Source organism: Lagenorhynchus albirostris, chromosome 9 (genome assembly GCF_949774975.1).
Source record: "Lagenorhynchus albirostris chromosome 9, mLagAlb1.1, whole genome shotgun sequence".
Lineage (NCBI taxonomy): Eukaryota > Metazoa > Chordata > Mammalia > Artiodactyla > Delphinidae > Lagenorhynchus > Lagenorhynchus albirostris.
Genome location: NC_083103.1, coordinates 13,782,782 through 13,802,744, shown reverse-complemented (window position 1 = coordinate 13,802,744; position 19,963 = coordinate 13,782,782). Strand labels below are relative to the sequence as shown.

The window sequence follows — 19,963 nt, the reverse complement described above, 5'->3', positions numbered from 1 at the left end:
ACTCCGGTGACGCTTCTCTCCTCCACCAGCCAACCTTTGTGCGGCACCACTGGGTACACAGGCGACGCCAGGATGGCAAGTGTCGGCACTGTGGGAAGGTGAGGCCCTGCCCAAGGAAGTTGGCCAGGCTCCTGCCCACTGGCCCCAGGCCCTACGGCCCCTGAGCCTCGTGTGGCCCGTCCATCACTGACCGTGGTCAGGGCTCACTCTCAGCCTGGCTGCAGTGCCCAGCCAGTTCCAGAGCAGCCAGGCCCCTGGGCAGAGCAGGAGGGCAGGGAGGAAAGCCTTCTAGAGCAGCGTCTCTGGGCTGCTCTGAAGTCGCGAGTGAGCCCTTTGAGAAGCATATAGACTTCTTCCCTCATTAACTCAGCCGATGCATGTTTAGGGCCTGCTGGGTGGCAAGCACCGAGCTGGGTAGCGGGTCCCTGTCCTCCTAGAGGAGGATGTGGCTCCCAGACAGGCTGCAGGGGGCTTCCTGAGCACAGTCCACAGTGGTTGTGGTTTCGTTGACTTATTTATTGTCTGCTTCTTGTCTGCTCCTTCAGTAAGTTCAGGCTCTGAGAGGTCCCTCTTTCCTCCGTCCACTCAGTATCCAGCAGTGTGGGGCACACAGCAGGCCCGCGAGGAGCGTGTGTGGAATGAGCAGGAATGAATGTGATCGGTACCATAAAGAACTTTCAGAGTGCACTGGCGGGCCTGGGTCAGGAAGGAGGGATTGGAATCAGGCAGGAGTTAGCTGTGGACCCCTTTGCAGCAGATCACGCAATTAACTAAAGAGAGTTGTGGGCACCTGGCTCAGCCTCCCTCCCTACCCTAGGGACTCATTTTACAGTTCTTTTATTTTTAAAAAACGTGCTCCATTGCCCTGGGTGGAGAAAGGTTGGCACCGGAAGGGGGCTGGGTCTGCTGCTCCAGGCCGGGTCCCGGCTGCCCTCATCACCCTGTGCGCCCTAGGGCTTCCAGCAGAAGTTCACCTTCCACAGCAAGGAGATCGTGGCCATCAGCTGCTCCTGGTGCAAGCAAGCAGTGAGTGCTGCTCGCCCTACCTGCGGGCTGGCCCCCGGGCTGCGCTGGGTTGGGGGTCCCGGGTCTCAGCTGGGTCCGGCTCAGCCACGCCAACCAACCCCCTCTAGTACCACAGCAAGGTGTCCTGCTTCATGCTGCAGCAGATCGAGGAGCCGTGCTCCCTGGGGGTCCACGCCGCCGTGGTCATCCCACCCACCTGGATCCTCCGTGCCCGCAGGCCCCAGGTGAGTCCTGCCCGCACCCTTGCCCCCCGCAGACACCTAGGGTCTGCCAGCCACCTGGGCCCACCCATCTTGTCACCAACATCCTTGCTTCCCTTGCAGAATACCCTCAAGGCAAGCAAGAAGAAAAAGAGGGCATCCTTCAAGAGGAAATCTAGCAAGAAAGGGCCTGAGGTTAGACCTGGGACCAGGTGGGCAGCTGGAGGGGGGGGGAACAGGAGAGAGGGGCCTGTTTTGGGGGATGCTGAGCCCCCTGGGCTGATGCTGCCAGCTCGGCCACCAGTGGGTCAGTTTGGGCTCTGCGGCCCTGAGGAAGGTGAGAGGTCAGATCCGAGGTGCCTCTCTATGGCCAGGCCCACTGTGAGGTGTGACCCGGTGTGATCACAAGGGAACAGGGGCGGGGTCTGCCAAGACAGGAAAGAGTCTTATGGGCTCTCTGTGTCTCCAAGGAGGGCCGCTGGAGACCCTTCATCATCAGGCCCACCCCGTCCCCCCTCATGAAGCCCCTGCTGGTGTTCGTGAACCCCAAGAGTGGGGGCAACCAGGTACCCACAGCCTGCCCTTCCACCGAGCGCCTTGGGGGAGGGATGGGGTCAAGCTCACGGCCCTCCCCGCAGCAGCTGTTCCCAGGTTCTGTTGCAGGTTCTGCCCCATTCCTTTTTCCCAGGGACGCTGAGAAAATCCAATTCTGTCTCCACCCTTCACCCCTGCCTAGGCCTTGTTCCCACAGTTCCCACCCTTCTCCCCACGCATCTCCTCACCTCAGCCCGCCACCCCTGACTGCCTCCTCCCCGCCCCCCGCCGCCCCGTCCCTGTCGGCTCCTGGTCTCCCACAGGGCGCCAAGATCATCCAGTCCTTCCTCTGGTATCTCAACCCCCGGCAAGTCTTTGACCTGAGCCAGGGAGGGCCCAAGGAGGCGTAAGTCCTTGCCAGGGCTCTCGTGGGGATGGTGGCGGGTGCTCGCCTGGCGCTCGGGGTACAGCACGCGGACCCTGACCCCGTTCCTGTCTTCTGACCCCAGGCTGGAGATGTACCGCCGGGTGCACAACCTGCGGATCCTGGCCTGTGGGGGCGATGGCACGGTGAGCGCTCCTGCCCCTCCCGGCCTGGCCCGGCCCGGCCCGGCCCTGGCCTCGCACTCTGACCTGGCCTCTCGTGCTCTACCCGCTGCAGGTCGGCTGGATCCTCTCCACCCTGGACCAGCTGCGCTTAAAACCACCGCCACCCGTTGCCATCCTGCCCCTGGGCACCGGCAACGACTTGGCCCGCACCCTCAACTGGGGTGGGGTGAGTGCCCACAGGGCAGGGAGCTGGGGAGGGCGGGGCAGCAGGGAAGGCCCAGACCCCGGAGGGGCTCAGTTCCTGCCTCCCCCAGGGCTACACCGATGAGCCCGTGTCCAAGATCCTCTCCCACGTAGAGGAGGGCAACGTGGTGCAGCTGGACCGCTGGGACCTCCGTGCTGAGCCCAACCCCGAGGCGGGGCCTGAGGAGCGAGATGAGGGGGCCACCGACCGGGTGGGTCGGCCGGGGCAGGGCCGGGGGTGTCTGGGATCCTGGGACCCGGGGTGACTCTTGGTGTCTCCAGACCTCGGCCTCTTCACAGGAGGAGGGAGTAACGGTACTCACCTCACGAGGTAGCTGTCACTCAGCCACTCAGCGCATATTTACTGAGAACCTGCTACTGCCGGGCACCGTCTGTTCTCAGCAGCGAGCAAAACCAAGTCCCGGCTCCCGTGGGGCTCCTGCAGAACACGGCCCGTTGGGGGAGGGCTATGGGAAGAGAGGGCCAGCAGGGCACGGGGTGTCCTTGTGCGTGGGGCACTTAGCCCGGGAGCTCAGACGGCAGGGCCGAGGCCGGTGGGCTGGGGGCAGAGCTGTCTGGTGGACGTGACTGTGTGGGAAAGGGCTGAAAACGCGGGGGCTGAGCCGGCCAGCCCTCATGCCTGTCCCTGGCCTTTCTCCAGCTGCCGCTGGATGTCTTCAACAACTACTTCAGCCTGGGCTTTGATGCCCACGTCACCCTGGAGTTTCACGAGTCTCGAGGTTGGCAGACTTTTGCTGAGGAGGCCTGGGGAGGCTGGGGAGGGAGGGATCCAGGAGGGGGTCCCCGAGAGGACCGGATCTTGCCCTTCCCAGTAAAAGGCATTCATTCTCAACCCTCCCTCTTGACCCCAGCCTGGGAAGCCCCAGCAGGCTCAGAACAACTGACTGTCCCCTATTTCTTGTCACCACCCAGAGGCCAACCCAGAGAAATTCAACAGCCGCTTTCGGAATAAGATGTTCTACGCCGGGGTGAGTCTGGGGTCTGCCAGCTATGCCCCACCATTCCCATGCCCACCTGTTCTACCGCCTGTGCCCCCTGCCCACCTGTGTCTCCCAGGCCGCAGGACCCCTGTGTGGCAGCGGTGAAGGCAATTACCTGTCACCAGATGGTGACGCTCTGTCTCCCACAGACAGCCTTCTCCGACTTCCTGATGGGCAGCTCCAAGGACTTGGCCAAGCACATCCGCGTGGTGGTGAGTGGGCCATGCTGGCAGGCAGGGTGGGCGGGCCCAGTGGAAGGGAGACCACCTGGGTACATATACCCTCTACACCCTCCGCCGTTCCCGCCTCCAGTGTGACGGGACTGACCTGACCCCCAAGATTCAGGACCTGAAACCCCAGTGCATTGTTTTCCTGAACATCCCCAGGTGAGGAGGGAAGGGCTCTGTGTGGGCCCTGCTGCCTCTGTCCTGCACGCCTGTCCTCTGAGGCCCATTGTGGTGCCCTCCCCTCCAGGTACTGTGCGGGCACCATGCCCTGGGGCCACCCTGGGGAGCACCATGACTTTGAGCCCCAGCGGCATGATGATGGCTACCTCGAGGTTATTGGCTTTACCATGACATCCCTGGTGAGTGAGCCAGCACGGGGACCATCTAGAGCCCCGGCCCTGCTTTGCCCTGGCCCTGTCCCCACAGTGCCCCGGAGCCTGGCCCCGAGATGGAAGCGGGGGGCAGTCACCAAACTTCCTTCATTGGCCAGGACAGGAGAGCTGACCCTCACCTCCTTCTCTGGCTGGGGTCTCACCCTCCGTCTGCTCTCCATGGAGCGGGGGGGGGGGGGGGCGTCACTCTCACTTTGGCCAGAGCATCCCTGGGAAAAGCAGAGCTTGAGGTCCTGCCACCCCCTGGCCCCTGGCCTGAGCCTCTCGCGCCCACAGGCAGCACTGCAGGTGGGCGGGCACGGCGAGCGGCTGACACAGTGCCGAGAGGTGCTGCTCACCACGTCTAAGGCCATCCCAGTGCAGGTGGATGGTGAGCCCTGCAAGCTCGCAGCCTCATGCATCCGCATCTCCCTGCGCAACCAGGCCACCATGGTGCAGAAGGCCAAGCGGCGGAGCGCCGCCCCCCTGCACAGCGAGTATGCCCCTCCCCAGCCTCGGTTTTCCCATCTGGAAAGGAGGCTCACAGTCCCCCGAGGCAGCTGGGTGGGGCACGTGGCTCGGTGCCTGGCGGGGACGGGAAGCCCAGGAGAGCCCTGGCCGAGTGCTGTGTGGTCGCCCCGCCCGCAGCCAGCAGCCAGTGCCGGAGCAGCTGCGGATCCAGGTGAGCAGGGTCAGCATGCACGACTACGAGGCCTTGCACTATGACAAGGAGCAGCTCAAAGAGGCCTGTGAGTGGCGAACGGGGCTGGGGGCGCCGAGGAGCGCCGGGTCCCCTGAGGGCAGGGCGGTGGGGGGCAGCGCAGCCGGCTGCTGACAGCTGCTCTGTCCTCCAGCCGTGCCGTTGGGCACCGTGGTGGTCCCGGGAGACAGCGACCTGGAGCTGTGCCGCGCCCACATCGAGAGGCTCAGGCAGGTGAGGAGCAGGTCTGGGGCCTGCCTGGGCTGCCCCCTCCTGCCCCGGGTTCTGGTCACCCCCAGCCCCGGCCTCTGCTGCTCTCAACAGGAGCCCGAAGGTGCTGGAGCCAAGTCTCCGACGTGCCAGAAACTCTCCCCCAAGTGGTGCTTCCTGGATGGTGAGTGGCCCCGAAGGGCCAGCTCAGGGTGGTCCCGGGCCGTGTCCTGCCCCCTCCCTTGGGGGTCCTAGGTGGGGCGGCAGAAGACCTAGGCCTGGACAAGGGCCCCCTTCCTCAGCCACGTCTCTCCCCACAGCCACCACTGCTAGCCGCTTCTACAGAATCGACAGGGCCCAGGTGAGCACTCGCCGTCCTGCTCCGTCCGCCGCCGGCTCCGGGGCCCCAGTGTCCCCTGTCCTGCTAGGCCACCCTCCACAGCCGGGCACAGCCGTCCTTGCGTCCCATAGTGTCCGCGGTTGGGCCGTGCACAGGGATGGTGCTGACGGGAGAAGGGAGCCCGTGTGCCCGGACAGGGCTCGCTGGGTTGGGGTGGGGTGGGGGGCGGCCCTCACGGCACAGCTGTCATCCATCCAGACACGGAAGGAAAGGCACTTCTGGCCAGAGGCCTGGTCACCTGGGTAAACGCTTAGCAGTAGAAAGGGGCTGGCCAGCTGGGGGGCCCGCTGTGTGGAGGTCAGGGTATGGGCTTGGGTGGCCGGAGAGGAGAGGAGAATGGGGGAGGGGACAGGGGACTGGCAGGGCCACTGGCCCGCCTGCCTCCTGTCAGCGTTCCTGCTCACAGCAGAGGCTTCTCCAGGTCTCCTGGCCTGGAAGCCCCTTCACCACCACCCCGGCCACCCTGCAGGGCCCTGACTCTCGGCCCTGACCTCCCCACCCGCAGGAACACCTCAACTACGTGACCGAGATCGCACAGGATGAGATTTATATCCTGGACCCTGAGCTGCTGGGGGCGTCTGCCCGACCCGACCTCCCAACCCCCTCTTCCCCTCTCCCCACCTCGCCCTGTTCACCCAGGCCCCGGTGAGTCCCAGGCCTCAGCCAGTGCCCTGGCTGTAAATCCCACCCGTAAGGCAGCGGCTCCTCAAGCCCTGTCTTCCGCCCCAGCCACTTCCCTGAGTGCCAGACGCACATCCAGCTGCCTGCGGTCCCCACTGGCCCCTCCCCACTGACCCACAGGCAGCAAACTGAACCCAGCCTGCCAGCCCTCCACCCCACCATCCGCCCGCCGCGTCTGAGCACACCACGGAGCCCCTGGCCTCCTGCTCTCTCCCCCAAGCCTGGAACCTTCTTCCCCAGCACCCACCCTGCAGTCAATGTGCCCTCCCCCTGTACCTGGTCACTTCATCCCACGCAGCCTGAGCCTGGTGGTCTCTGACCCCACCAGCGCCCTCCCTGCTCCATCACCACAGTCCAGCCGCACTCGCCTCTGGGTTCTTTAAGGCACCAGTTTGCCCACCTCTGGACTTCTCCTTGCCTCCCCGATCTTCACAGAGCTGCCCCTCCATTCATCTCTCAGCTTGGGTGTTTCCTCCTCAGGGTCTCCCAGGAGCCCCACCTGAAGCTGCTGTTCAATCACACTACCCTGTCTCCTATTCTTTGTAGCACTTCCTGCTGTTTCAAAATACCTTATTTATTTGTTTACTTGTTTGTCTCTCTGACTAGAATGTAAGCTCCCTGAGAGCAAGTTCTCCACCCGCCATGTTCACTGCTGTGTTGCCAGTGCCCAGAACATCACTTGACACATAGGAGGCACTCAATAAACTGTTGAAAGGACAGAGGGCGCCCCGGGTTGGGGCTGGGGAGGGCGACAGGCTGGGCCCGTGCTGTAGCCATGTCACCTGTAGCCCTGCCACATCTCATCCTGCTCTGTTTGCAGGTCACTGCCGGGGGATGCTGCACCCCCTACAGGTGAGGCCTCTCCCTGCAGGGCCCCTGTTTCCTCCCTGGTCCTAGGACCGAGGCTCGGTGGGGTGGTGGGGTCGGGTGGGGTGGAGCCCATACGCAGCCTCACAAGAACACAGCTACGTCACAGTCACCGTGAGCCCACAGCCCTTGGCATACGTGCCCCAACAGGCCCCCTTCTCTGCACAATAGTACCTCAGACGTATGTTCACACACCGACACATGCCTAGGCGTCCAGCGCCAGAGAGTAACAGGCAGGTGTTCTGTGCAGGTGAAGAGCTGATCGAGGCTGCCAAGAGGAACGATTTCTGTAAGGTACTAGTGCCAGGCTCGGGCTTCTTCCCCTTGGCAACCCCCTCAGGCCCTGGGGAGTAGGGCCTCTGGGCTGGGCCAAGAGCTGATCTGTTGAGGTGCGGTCATCTGTCGTCGCCTGGGCCTCTGTGGGGCCTCCGTGTGGTGGTTCCAGTCAGCCATGCCCCCCATCCCTGTCCAGCCCACAATCGGTGTCCCCGCATAGGAGCTTCCTAGCTCATTCTGCCTGTCCCTGGTGCTCAGACAGGATTGAGCCTTAGAGGGACCGCAGGCTCCAAGGCTCGGTTGTCAGTGCTCCCGGGGTGTCCAGGGGCACCTGGGGTGAGAGAAGCCCATCGTGTCTCCCCTGCGCCCCAGAAAGACCCCCAGAGGCCCCTAGGGAGCCTGGGGCCTGTGTGAGTTGGGGGGCGTTTCTGTGGCTGGAAGCAGGGTGGCCCTGAGGAGCCCCAGCCCTGCTCTGCCTCCTGCCCCCAGCTCCAGGAGCTGCACCGAGCCGGGGGTGACCTCATGCACCGGGACGAGCGGGGCCGCACGCTCCTGCACCACGCCGTCAGCACCGGCAGCAAGGAAGTGGTCCGCTACCTACTGGACCACGGTGAGCTGTGCCACTGGGGCCCCTGGGAGGAGGGAGAGGCTGCCAGGCCTCTCTGACTTCCCCCTCCCCCTTCTCCAGCCCCCACAGAGATCCTTGATGCTGTGGAGGAAAAGTGAGTATGCAGGCAGTGCAGGACCCCAGTTACCCTGGAAACTGTCCCGTCTTTATCTAGCCCCTCCCATTTGGTCCTGTCAGAGCCCAGAAACCCTTCCTGGTCACATCTGTCATCCTCTGGGCCACGCCCCCCCCTTGCCCCAGGACCCTGAACTTCCTGCCCTTTCTAATGGCCTTTGGGAGACAGGAGGGCTCAGAGGACTGGATGGGGTCCACAGCCAGCCCCTGTTCCCCCAGCGGGGAGACCTGTCTGCACCAGGCCGCAGCCCTGGGCCAGCGTACCATCTGCCACTACATCGTGGAGGCCGGGGCCTCTCTCATGAAGACAGACCAGCAGGTGAGCAGACTAGCACGGCGGGCAGGGGATCCACGCAAGCAAACCTCTCCCAAACTCCAGCCCGGGGAGAGGGGAGTCTGGGGGAGGGCCGCCTCCGGGGATCCAAAGCTGTCCTTCAGCCAGCACAGTCCAGACCCCGAGAACCTGAGCCAGCAAGAGTTGGCTGCTCCCGAGGGAAGAGCCCCCGTCTTCTAAGCCTGCTGGGGCCGACAGGTCCCTGAGGTGATGGCAGACCCCCCTCATCCAGGGCGACACTCCCCGGCAGCGGGCTGAGAGGGCTCAGGACACGGAACTGGCCGCGTACCTGGAGAACCGGCAGCACTACCAGATGATCCAGCGGGAAGACCAGGAGACGGCTGTGTGAGGCCGCTGCGCAGCAGGGCGACGGGCCACCAGAGGACCAGCCCCTCCTCGCCCACCTCACTGCCACATTCCAGGCGGAGGGCCACAGAGGGACCCGGGACCCAGGACCCAGGGAAGGAGCCCTGTGCTGCTCCCTGTGGAGCTGCCCAGACCTAGGGCTGGACTCTGAGGAGCTGGGGGCCAGGGGCTGGGGTGGGGTCTCACCCGGCCCCCTGAGGCCACAGCCTAACCCAGAGGCTCACAGGGGACCAGGAGACTGGACTGGGCTGGGCAGACCATTGGGGGGGGCTGGGGGGGCCCTCACCTTCCCTGCAGTGGGTGCCCTGGAGTTGAGGGCCCACAGCCCGGAGGGCAGAGGGCCTTGAGGCCCTGTGAGGGAGCCCCCAGGAAGACGCTTCCTAAGCCTCCGGGTCCTTGAGGACCCTCACTCTGAGGCTCCTGGGAGCTTGGGCCCCTCTCCCGCCCGGACACCCCCCCCACCCCCGCCCCCAGGGCTTCTTCCCGAATACACGGAGCCTGCTGCATCTGCCTGCCCGCTGCCCTGCTTAGCACCTACCCGGTGACCCTCCTCCCAAACCCAGTCATTTCACCTCCGACTGTGTGGCCTGGGGGGTGGGGGTGGGGGCTTTCACGGTGACATGTTTACAGCTGGGTGTGACTCAGTAAAGTGGATTTTTTTTCCTTTCCGCTTTCATTTTTTTGTGGGGGAGGTCTTCCAGAAGCGGTGGGATCTGCTGGGTTATCCTCCGGGTGGGGGACTGGACGCCGTCGACCCAGACCCAGACTCATTTCGAGGGATCCTGGCTCCCGTTTCGGGGTGGGGTCCGAGGGGCTGCCCGGGACCTGACCTCTGCCTGGCTGCCGCGCTGGTCGTGGCCGGGGGAGGAGCTGATTTCCTCCTGCTTCCCGCTTCCCGCGGGGAAGATAACAATGAAAGTGAAAGAGGTGGAGCGGGGGCGAGGCCTGGTTTCTTGGGCCGGGTCGCCCTACGGCCTGGGGCAAACCCCCTCCTCCTGGCCTCAACTGCTTTCGCTGTTTAGGGTATCAGATGAGGTGATCCCCGAGCCTCCAGGCTCAGAAGAGGTGGGCGTTTGCAGCCGCTGCCGGGCTGCGTCTGGAACTTCTCAGACGGCTGCTGTCGGCTCTAAATCTTAACCAAATCCAGGCCTGCGGGCTCCTCCTTCCCCAGCTCCCCCGCCCCCCGCGCGCCCGCCAACCTGCGCGTGGAGAAAGGCGCAGTGGCCTCCGCGCCCTTCCGACCCGTGCGCTTTTCTGGGGTCCCCCGTCCGAGCCCCATCCCGACACTGAGCAGAGCATCTCACTGCAGACCTGGTGAAGCGACCCGAGGCGGGGGCTGGCGCTCCTTCCCCAGCATCTAAGGGGCGCTGAGAGTCGAGCGGGCCCTGGGAGGCGGAGCGGGGCCTCGACGGGGTTAATCACTGCACCCGGGGCTCGACGGACAGAGCCGCACACAGGCTCGAAGGCGGGCCCCGCGCCGGGACCTGTGACACACCCGGGGCTCCGTGCTCCCTCCTGGTCTCCACCTAAAGCTCCGTGGCCATGAAGGGAAGCTGGCGTCCAGAGGGGAAAGGGGACGGCCCCGAGGAGGGGGCAGAGGGCGGGGACGGCAAACAGGGGCCCGGGCCGAGGGAGCGCGAGATTGGGGACTGGGGACAGGGGGTGCCGGGACAGGACGGAGACCCGGGGCTGGGGATGGGGACGCCAGGAGAGCCCGGCGTCTGAAAGCGGAGGGCACCGGCCGGGCGAGACGAGGCAAGGCGAGGGTGTGGGGCCGAGCGGCGGGAAGAGGGGGTAGAGGCGCGGGGGGCTCGGGGAGGGAGCGGAGGCGGGGACGCCGGGGTCGGGGGGCGGCGCGGGTTTGAGGGGAGGGGGCGGGGCAGGTCCTTCGTCGGTAGGGGGGAGGGGACGGGGGCCCATGTGACCGGCTCAGACCGGTTCTGGAGACAAAAGGGGCCGCGGCGGCCGGAGCGGGACGGGCCCGGCGCGGGAGGGAGCGAAGCAGCGCGGGCAGCGAGCGAGTGAGCGTGCGGGGCCCCGGAGGGCGCGCGGCGGCTTCGGCCCCTCGGCCGCTGCCGATCTGGGGGCTGGAGGCGGGGTGGGGGTCTGAGCTGAGTCCCGGGCTCCAGGCGGCCCCTGGGGAGACTCCTCCCGCTGTGCGCCCCGGCTGGCGGGGAGGGGCCAGACCCCCAAGTCCGCCGCCACCGCAGTAGCAGCCCGACCCTTTGGGCCTGGAAACTGGGGAAAGGGGGTGGGAGGTTCACGCCTGCGGCCCCCAGTGAGGACTCTGACCCGTGCTCTACCCCCAGGATGCAGCGCCGAGGCTTCCTCCTCCTCGCCCTCCTCGCCCTGCTGGCGCTCACCTCCGCGGTGGCCAAAAAGAAAGGTGATATGGAGGGTGGGGGGTTTAAGGAGGGCTGGAGCCGGGCAGGTGAGGCCGGCAGCCTCGGTTCCGAGGCCGGGACTCCAGGAAGGGGTCTCCGAGTGAGTCTCTCCTGGCCCGGGTCCTGAGCTCTGTTCCCCATGCGTTGTAGACAAAGTGAAGAAGGGAGGCCCGGGGAGCGAGTGCGCGGAGTGGATCTGGGGGCCCTGCACCCCCAGCAGCAAGGACTGCGGCGTGGGTTTCCGCGAGGGCACCTGCGGGGCCCAGACGCAACGCATCCGGTGCCGGGTCCCCTGTAACTGGAAGAAGGAGTTTGGAGGTGAGGTGGGGCGCAGGCGGAGGGTAGGCAGGGGGCCCAGCCTCACGGGGACCTGAGCAGACCCGTGGAGGGGGCCACAGGCCACCCAGCTCTGACCCGGGCACTCTCCTGCCAGCCGACTGCAAGTACAAGTTTGAGAGCTGGGGGGCATGTGATGGGGGCACAGGCACCAAAGCCCGCCAAGGCACCCTGAAGAAGGCGCGGTACAATGCCCAGTGCCAGGAGACCATCCGTGTGACCAAGCCCTGCACCCCCAAGACCAAAGCCAAGGCCAAAGGTTAGCAGAGGGGCCAGGGGTGGGGTCATCACAGGTGGCTGCCCCTACCTGTGAAGGGAGTGGGTAAAGCCTGAAGTTTTGGATCCCGGCCAGTGAATTTTTGACGTGTCTGTACCGGGTTTCCCTGTAGGTAGAGACACCTTAGGTGGGCGGTACTGAGGGCCCCCGCAGAGGGTGTTCGGGAGGTTGAAATCCTGGCTCAAGTAAGGACAAAGTCAGCTGGTCTGTTGGAGCCTTTGGCTTGGGATTCAGGGAAACCGTACTGGGACAGCTTGGTTTTGCCATCTCTCCAGCAGGTGGGGGCAGTTTCTATATGGGAAGGACTTCACAGTCCTTACTTCCCTCTTTCCCTTAGCTTCATTCCTGACTCACAGCAGCCCTGGAGGCCAACAGGGCAGAGTGGAATCTGCCCACTTCTCAGGTGAGGGGACTGAGGCTGTTGTCCAGGGCTGCTGGGACCAGGACTGAGACCGGGAACCTGAAGGTTTTCTGATCCCCAAAGTCTAAGCTGGGGGGAGTGAGGAATGTCCAACATCATAATGGCTGTCCTGTCCCACGGGCTTCCAGGCTAGCTGATAGAGAACCACCAGGGGGCAGAATTTTCTCTTCTCTAATGTCTGTGTTGGGGGGAAGGGGGTCTCCAGTGGGTCACCCAAACCCTGCTAATGCGGTCTTTCTTTCTTGTTTTACAGCCAAGAAAGGGAAGGGAAAGGACTAGCGGCCAGGCCTGGATGCCAAGGAGCCCCTGGCTTTACTCGGAGGCCTGGCCCACGCCCTCCCTCTCCCGGCCCAGGATATAACCCACCAGTGCCTTTTGCCTACTCATTAGCTTTATCAATCATGCCCTGCTTCTTCCCTTCCACTTGCCCACACCCACCCCAAGTGCCCAAAGTGGGGAGGGACAAGGGATCCTAGGCAGCTTGAGCCTCGCCCAAAGGGATTTGATTCCCCTGTACCCACTTTTCTTCTTCCCCCAATGATGCCATTACTAAGAAATAAATAAATGTCTTTTTTTTTTTCCCCAATAAAAGCTTTCTTTTAATATATAAAAGCCCCTTCCCAGGAAGTTTGCTGTGGTGATTTGTTGGAGGTGGGAGAATGGAGGAAAGAGAGGGCTGGAGGGAACGGTGGCTTTCAGGGGGTTGAAGACTTGGCGGTGAGTGCCCCCCAGAGCTCATGGAGAAAAAACGGTTATGAAAATTTCTTCCAGGGCCCCCTACTGACCCCTGGAAGGGTGCCCCCCATCAAGTCCCCTGAGCCTCTCAGTCCTGTTTCTCCAGGGGCCAGGGCTGGGGGAGGGAACCCAGGAGACACTAGAACGGATTCCCCCCATCTCAGTTTCCCCCAGGTAAAGGTCTTTTGGTCCAGCCCACTGCCAATCCAGAAGGTTCTATCAGTTGGGAGAGGAGAGATGGGGGTCGCTTGCCTGCCTCACCAGCCCTGCCCCAACTGTCACTGAAGCCTGTGTGTGGGTCAAGTCCACCCCCGTTTTCTCCCTGGTGACCCACCAGGGCGTCCCTTGTGCTGCAGAGGCCAGCCGTGAATACCACTCACCACAGTCCCACCTTCACTGTGTGTGACCCGAGCCAAGCCCTCTCCTTGGGGAGGGAGGGCAACTCTCCAGAATGACAGGGGCCACTCAGCTCAGCCTGGGGAGGTAGGTGGCCAGGCCCCAGTTTCTGAGTGAACCCCTGATCTCCCTGCTAGCCCATCCTGAACGTGGCCAGGGTAGTGCCGTAGGGGGTGCTCCGAGCCCCCTCTGCGTGGCCTCCAGCCAGCTCACCCACTGACCCGCCCACCCAACCAGAGCCCTGCTGAGTAGCTGCAGCAAGGGGAGACTTCTGCCCCTGGAGAGAGATATAGGAAGAGGAGGCTGAGCCTACATGCGGGGTACAGGGGGGCAGAAAGCACCGATTACAGCAGGATGGGGGACCCTTCCCTCCCTGAGCCTCCTTTCCCAAGCATTGGCCCCTTTGCTCCTCCCAGAGGGGTGCTGGGCTCTGCTCCCCTCCAGATGTTCGTTCTTTCAGCCACGCTGGCTGGTCACAGTGGGGCAGGTGCCCACATAGGCCAGTGCTCCCCAGCTCCCTGAGGCAGGACAAGAGCGATGGGTCAGACTGTCCAGTTTGGTCACTTCCTGGGGCTGATCCTCTTCGGCCTGAGCAGAGACCTGGTCTCTGAATCCAGCCGGAGCCTCTTCCTGAGGCTCACGGGGTCTCGGGAACGTCAGTTCTCTTCGGCAAACGTGAACACTGAGAAGCGCCTCCGCATCTCTCCCTGGCAGCAGCTGACACGTGGTCCCCAGCGCACACCAGCACCTCCAGTGGCACCCCTACCTGCCTACCTGGCAGTGCCGATGTTCCGATACTGGCATAGCAGCAGGTGTCTGAAAGTCTTTTTAAAGGTGGCATTGCAGAGGGCATAGCAGGCCGGGTTGATGGTGCTGTTGACGTAGCAGAGCCAGTAGCCAATGGACCACACCGTGTCAGGGATGCAGCTCTGGCAGAAGGTGTTCACCAGGACCATGACATTGTAGGGCGTCCAGGTGAGGATGAAGGCTAGCAGAATGGCAAAGATGGTCCGAGTCACCTTGCGCTCCCGGGCTGCCATCTGCCGCTTCTTGCGCACCTGGTTGCGGGCGATGCTGGCAAACTTGCGGGCCACGTTGGCCGCCGGACGCATGCCAGCCGGCGTGGCAGGCACAATCTCGATGGCTGTCACACACTCGTTGCCTGTCTGCTTCGTCACAATCTGGATCTTGGACCATTTGGAGGCCGGATTGAGGGTCCGTGGCTGCAGGGGATGTGCAGGTGTGGCGGGCGTGGTGGCCTCTGTGGTTGACAGCTCTGTGGGTGGTCGTTCCTTGGTGTTCTGGGTGGCGCTGCCCGAGCTGGACTCATTGGAGGTGTCCTTGTCAGCCACTGGGCGTGGCGGCGGGGGGAGGGCCGGTGGAGGGGCCTCCTCTAGCTTCCCGTTGCGCAGCTCCCCCCGAGAAGCTTCTCCTGGGGGCGGTTTCTTGACACTCTGCTTCATCAGGGGGCTCTTGAGGAAGGCCAGGGTCTTGGCCTTCTTCTCCTTAGGGCCTTCGGGTCGGTGCTTGTGAACTCGGCTGCGACTGGCCAGGGAGATGTGGATGTAGAGCACCGTCATGATGACCACAGGCAGGTAGAAGGCAGCGATGGCCGTGCCGAAGGTCACCGCCGGGTTGGACAAAAACTGGATGAAGCACTGGTTGTCTGGCACCGTCCGCTTGCCCACCACAAACTGCCAGAACAAGATGGCAGGTGCCCAGAGCACGAAGGACAGGACCCAGGCAGCGGCGATCATGAGGCCTGCCATCTTGGTGGTTCGCCGCGCGGGGTAGGTGAGGGGCTTGGTGACGCAGAAGTACCGGTCAAAGCTGATGATGAGCAGGTTCATGACAGAGGCATTGCTCACCACATAGTCCAGGGCCAGCCACAGGTCACACACCACGGCACCCAGAGGCCAGTAGCCCTTGATGATGTACACGGTGTAGAGGTTCATGGAGAAAGCGCCTATGATGAGATCAGCACATGCCAGGCTGAAGAGGAAGTAGTTGTTGACTGTCTGCAGTTGCCTGTTGACCTTGATGGATAGCATCACCAGGATGTTGCCCACGACAGTCACGAGGCTCAGTGAGCCTGTCACCGTGGCAATGAACACCATCTCCACTGTCTCATAGCGGTTATGGGTTGACGTGACCAGGCGCACAGACTGGTTGCCCAAGCTGCCATTGACCGGTGTGAAGTTCGCCATTTTGGTTAGCAGCAGTGGGCGGGCAGTGTCTGGAGGAGGAAGGAGAGAGGAAAGGGGTGAATGGTTGAAGTGGACTAGAGGGGTGAGGTGGGGTACACTGGAGTCAAGGCGACAGAGGAGCATCACCATCCTGCAGAACTCCATCCTTAGAGAACTCTGTCCCATCACTTCCTCCTGTATTCGGTTATTCGTCCTTTATTGAGTGCCTACTCTTGTACAAGCACTGTTGTACGCGCTGGGGTTATGCTGGGGTTACAGAGTGAAGGAGACACACGCAGGCCCCACTCTCACGGAGCTTACAACCCTAGCAGGGGAGACATACAAGCATGTGAGCCACAAAAAAGTGCTGGAAAGAAAACAAGGGCAGGTGATGGTGAGTGAGTCAGATGATCAGCGAAGGCCTCTCCGAGGAGGTGAGCTGGATGAGGAGGAGGAGGCAGCCACAAGAAGAGCTGCAGAGAGTGGCCTAGTCAAGGGCGACGGCGAGAGCAAAGGCCCTGAGGCATGTGTGAGGCATGGACAGAAGGCCAGTGTGGGTGGAGGGGTGGGGGGAAGAGAGGTCCCAGATATCAGTATGTGGCTCTGGTCAGAGGTATTCATTCATTTACCCATTTGGTCATTTCTTAACCAAACATTACCGGGGACCTGCCCTCCAATCCCTACAGAAGGCACTAGGGACAAAGGCAAGAATATATACTACCAGCTAACATTTATTGTCTACTCAGTGCCGGGCACTTTCTACACTTTTTATAAGTATTCATTCATTTCATCCTCATAACAAACCTATGAAGTAGATACCGTGTTGTTTTGGTGGGTTTTTTTTTTTTTTTTTGGTGGGGGGGTGGCATGTGGCTCGGCACGCAGGATCTTAGTTCCCCAACCAGGGAATGAACCCAAGCCCCCTGCAGTGGAAGCAGAGTCTTAACCACTGGACCGCCAGGAAAGTCCCAGATACTGTTATTTTTTACTAACAGATGAGGAAAGTAAGGCACGGAGATGTTAAATAAACTGCCCGAGGTTCCACAGCTCCTTGATCTCATGTTGCTGTCCCAGAGCTAAGGGTTCTGGTAGAGGGAGGCCCAAAGAGCCACAAGAGCCAGTGATCCCACCTTGGGGAAGTCTTCCCAGAGGACCAGAAGAGGTGACATGGAACTAGGAATCCAAGAAGGAGGAGGAGGAAGTGCCACTGTGGCATCCCCTCCCGGAGCCCTCCCCCGTCCCCAGGGCGTGGGGATGCAGTGCAAGGGTAGCTGGGGTCTGTCAGCAGCTAGGGGCTAAGACCTGTGAAGAATCAGAAGTCTAAAGGGCCCATCAGCTGAGGAAAGACACACACGGCTTCCCAGGGGCCAGTGCCCTCCCCAAGGCCTGACAGGGAACCCAAAGGGTGAGCGAGTGTACCAGAGGGAAGAGAGGGGCTGCAGCAGGGGAGCCTGTGGCCAGCCCCTGAGGGTACCCCTCGGCCCACCGGTACACACCACGGCGCCCCAGCTGGGGTCCTCCAAGCACGAGGCTCCTCCCCAGAGCCTCGTCACGTCTCCTCCCCCTCTTCCTCTCCCCTGCGTGTGAGGGAGGCCCACGCCCAGGGCACTGTGCCAGGGCAGCCGCTCAGCCCAGCCTCCTTCACACCCGCCAACACACGCACCATTACACACGCACACGGGCCCATCACAGCCATGCCAGCCCCACAGCTCCCTGTCGTATACGCAGTTCTGTGCGTCTGTGTGAGAGAAGCAGAGGAGAGACAGTGGGGTGTGGAGGAAGGAGCATGCGCCCCACAGCCCAGGCTCCACGGCCAGCGGGCTCTTAGCCGTGGGGCCTTGCACAAGCCACCTCACCTTCCTGCTCCTCTCTTTCTCATCTGCAAAACAGAGAGGATGCCTGTCCCGGGGCGGCCTCCCTCCCCGGCAGCAGTGGGGGTCAGCAGCTCAACTCCATCTCCAGCATTAACGTGCACTGGACGCTGGAGCCAGGTGCCAGGGTGACGCCCCCTCTCCAAGCCTAGTTTCAGTCCCCTTAAGCCACCATCACAGATGCAGATGCAGACCCAGCCTCCTGGCCTGGTAGTTTCAGTTCTCATGCCCAAATCCTTGGTTCACAGGAGAGGCTCACAGAGGGGTGGTACCACCCCCAAGGTCGCAGAGGAATCAAGGGCAAAGACCAGATACTGCCCTCTCCTGGGGGGCGGGGGGTCTCTGACAGCCCTTTTCAGTGCTGAGAGACTCCAGAATGGAACCTCAGGCACCACCCTCTGAGGAGGGGCGGGAGGGCAGAGGCACCCAGCGTGGAGAGGCTGTCCTTCCTAGGCACCTGCCCGTAGGCACAGGGTGGGCAGGAGTGACCTGTCAGCCAGCCCCAAGGAAACCCTCGTTCTAGCCTCCCAGGTTCAGGACACAGGCCAGTGAGATCAGAATGGGGCTCGAGGTACCAAATAGGAAAAACATAATCGCTCTTGTTTATTGAGTGTTAATTATGAGTCAGGAATCCCTCTGAGCTTTTTATACAGATTATCGGGTTTAATTCCTACAGCAGCCTGAAAAGGCAGGTGCTATAAGTATGCTCATCTTACTGAAGTAAGTATCTTCTTACAGATGAGGATAATGTTAATTAACTTGCCTAAAGTCACCCAGTGTGTAAGCAGGGGCGGGGGCAGGATTAGAACCCAGGAGCCACCTTCTTAACTGCAAGGTGCTACTGCCTCTAGAGTTGATTTCCCGCCTCTGCTCTCCCCTCTTCAAAACCACACCACTAGGGGTGGGTCAGGGGAGGCCTGGGTAGGGCCCCTTCTCATTCCCTGCCAGCTCCCACACTTAGCTTTCCCAGAAGAAAAGAGACCTCTTGTCTCCATCTGTACAGCTAGTCTCCAATCAGGTGGTCAAGGGTTTAGTCCCTCTCTGGGCCCTCTTGGGGAAGCTGCCAGCTGCAGACACGGCAAGGCACTCTCCCTGTTCCCCACCCAAACTATCTTTCTGGACCCCTGGGGGTCACCCGCAGACGTTCTGACTGCACCCTCCTCTGGAGCGTTTCTCTGGGACGCAGGCCCGCCCGAAACCTGGGGAGGCGAGCAACCGCCGCCCAGGCATGTGCGCACCGCTAGATGGCAATGTCGGTCCCTGGGTGCCAGTTCCGGACCTGGAGAGGATGGCCGCTATTCGCCACCGCCCCCAACTCCAAGGCGACTGGGAGAGCAGTGGAGGTCCCAGGCCGGGCCTCCCAGGGGAGGGACTTGGGGCCCCCTCTACAGGCCTCACCCCGTAGCTGCCTTTAGGCCTCACCCCGTAGCTGCCTTTGGCTCCGCACGGGGTTCAATGGTGGGAAAGTTAAGGGCGCCTGGTTCCACCCCTCACGCGGCGAGGAAAGTGTGGGCGGGAAGGCGACTGCGAGTTCTGTTTGTGTGTGATTACTGGGAAGCTCGAGTAGAAGCTAGTAGCTGTCTGCATGTGCGTGTGTGCGCGCGCTGGGCCACGCCTGGATACCAGTGCGCCCGTGTGCATGTGAGCATGCTCGCGCGGTGTGGACACGTGCATGTGCATGCGTGTGTGCGCCTGGAGTGCTGCGGCCTGGGGGATGCACACGGTTCGGGTGTGCCTGTACCTGTGAGCTTGTGTACACGAGCAAATGCAGGTCCCACAGTGGGTGACCCGCCACATTCTAAACGCCCCTGTAGGGAGGCTCATCCCAGACTTCGGCTGTCTGAGTAGGAAGAAGGTCGGGCGAAGAACCGGTGTCTAGATGGCGCCCCGCCTGTGCATGGGGAAGAGTCGCCGGCAGGACAAGACCGGACTACAATCTGGGCTGCGACAGACCCCCTGACCTTGGGGGCGTCTTCTTAGCAGAGAGTCCTCTGGTGTCTGCGTCCCCAATGCTGCGGTGCAGAGTCCCAGGCTGGGACTGACTTCTGTCGAGGGGCTGCTGCTAGAGTCTCTCAACCGGGCTTGCGGGACGCTAGGTTCAGCTCAATGTGCCCACTGTGCAGTTATCGCCAAAGGGCGCCCAGTCTGCCTGGCAGGAGGGTGCTTGGTCGGGCCTCGTTGGGAATTATTACTGGGCCCATCTGGAGGCTCCTCCATGTCTCCGTGGTTGTCGAAGGGGACCCGGCTCTCCCGTGCCCCACCCTCCCCCAACTCCCTAGAGCGCAGTTCCTGCAGCCTCTGGGCGTGGGCACCGTGCTTTCCCGGGTCCTGGAGCCCCCCCTTCCCGGACGCGATGGGAGCGTGTTCCCTGGACGCCGGGGGTGGGGGTGGGTCCTCGATTCCTAGTCGTTCACTCTAGGGCTCCGGGAAGGCTGTGGTCTCTGGATCTGTCCCTGGGGCGGGAGAGGAGACTCAGGAGTTGCGGGGAGAGAGAAAGCGCGCAGGGGATTTGGCACCAGAGCCTGAAGCTTCCGCCCTGGGGCTCGGGCCTTGGCGCTGGACCTCCCAGTCTCTGAGCCTGGGCAAAAGAGGTGGGGAGTCTTGGAGGGGGGAGGGGCACCAGGAGAGGG

General features: G+C 62.7%; 3 protein-coding genes across 30 annotated transcripts in view; 2 read left to right on the top strand and 1 right to left on the bottom strand.

The window, feature by feature from the left end:
* Positions 1 to 9,395, top strand: part of DGKZ (diacylglycerol kinase zeta) — a 32,544-nt gene extending 23,149 nt beyond the window's left edge. For 13 of the 25 annotated variants that reach the window (XM_060159297.1, XM_060159305.1, XM_060159310.1 and 10 more), the window contains 26 exons: positions 30 to 98; positions 955 to 1,026; positions 1,134 to 1,250; positions 1,350 to 1,421; positions 1,697 to 1,792; positions 2,084 to 2,166; positions 2,270 to 2,330; positions 2,422 to 2,535; positions 2,624 to 2,764; positions 3,214 to 3,292; positions 3,486 to 3,541; positions 3,703 to 3,765; positions 3,866 to 3,939; positions 4,028 to 4,139; positions 4,449 to 4,648; positions 4,800 to 4,900; positions 5,006 to 5,085; positions 5,176 to 5,245; positions 5,382 to 5,422; positions 5,967 to 6,106; positions 6,963 to 6,994; positions 7,260 to 7,303; positions 7,775 to 7,895; positions 7,974 to 8,007; positions 8,154 to 8,346; positions 8,594 to 9,395. In XM_060159297.1, the coding sequence (XP_060015280.1) occupies positions 30 to 98; positions 955 to 1,026; positions 1,134 to 1,250; positions 1,350 to 1,421; positions 1,697 to 1,792; positions 2,084 to 2,166; positions 2,270 to 2,330; positions 2,422 to 2,535; positions 2,624 to 2,764; positions 3,214 to 3,292; positions 3,486 to 3,541; positions 3,703 to 3,765; positions 3,866 to 3,939; positions 4,028 to 4,139; positions 4,449 to 4,648; positions 4,800 to 4,900; positions 5,006 to 5,085; positions 5,176 to 5,245; positions 5,382 to 5,422; positions 5,967 to 6,106; positions 6,963 to 6,994; positions 7,260 to 7,303; positions 7,775 to 7,895; positions 7,974 to 8,007; positions 8,154 to 8,346; positions 8,594 to 8,710 (2,382 nt within the window). In that variant the 3' untranslated portion in view covers positions 8,711 to 9,395. Of the gene's footprint in view, positions 1 to 29; positions 99 to 954; positions 1,027 to 1,133; positions 1,251 to 1,349; positions 1,422 to 1,696; positions 1,793 to 2,083; positions 2,167 to 2,269; positions 2,331 to 2,421; positions 2,536 to 2,623; positions 2,765 to 3,213; positions 3,293 to 3,485; positions 3,542 to 3,702; positions 3,766 to 3,865; positions 3,940 to 4,027; positions 4,140 to 4,448; positions 4,649 to 4,799; positions 4,901 to 5,005; positions 5,086 to 5,175; positions 5,246 to 5,381; positions 5,423 to 5,966; positions 6,107 to 6,962; positions 6,995 to 7,180; positions 7,304 to 7,774; positions 7,896 to 7,973; positions 8,008 to 8,153; positions 8,347 to 8,559 lie in introns of those variants that run through there. The other 12 variants (XM_060159311.1, XM_060159301.1, XM_060159300.1 and 9 more) reach the window with 8 other exon arrangements.
* A 129-nt stretch (positions 9,396 to 9,524) lies between these two features.
* Positions 9,525 to 12,757, top strand: MDK (midkine). Of its 4 annotated transcripts, none has more exons than XM_060159314.1 (6): positions 9,525 to 10,041; positions 11,037 to 11,113; positions 11,262 to 11,429; positions 11,545 to 11,706; positions 12,062 to 12,127; positions 12,399 to 12,757. In XM_060159314.1, exons 2-6 carry the CDS (start codon positions 11,038 to 11,040, stop codon positions 12,422 to 12,424), a joined length of 498 nt encoding a protein of 165 aa, XP_060015297.1. In that variant the 5' UTR covers positions 9,525 to 10,041; position 11,037; the 3' UTR covers positions 12,425 to 12,757. The 4 variants fall into 4 exon arrangements, with proteins under 4 accessions (XP_060015297.1, XP_060015296.1, XP_060015295.1 ...); XM_060159313.1 differs by lacking the exon at positions 9,525 to 10,041 and adding an exon at positions 10,048 to 10,482; XM_060159312.1 differs by lacking the exon at positions 9,525 to 10,041 and adding an exon at positions 10,647 to 10,748.
* A 1,289-nt stretch (positions 12,758 to 14,046) lies between these two features.
* On the bottom strand, positions 14,047 to 15,483 carry CHRM4 (cholinergic receptor muscarinic 4). The gene has a single exon (XM_060157714.1). The coding sequence runs from the start codon at positions 15,481 to 15,483 to the stop codon at positions 14,047 to 14,049; it is 1,437 nt and encodes a 478-aa protein (XP_060013697.1).
* Between the last annotated feature and the right edge of the window lie 4,480 nt (positions 15,484 to 19,963).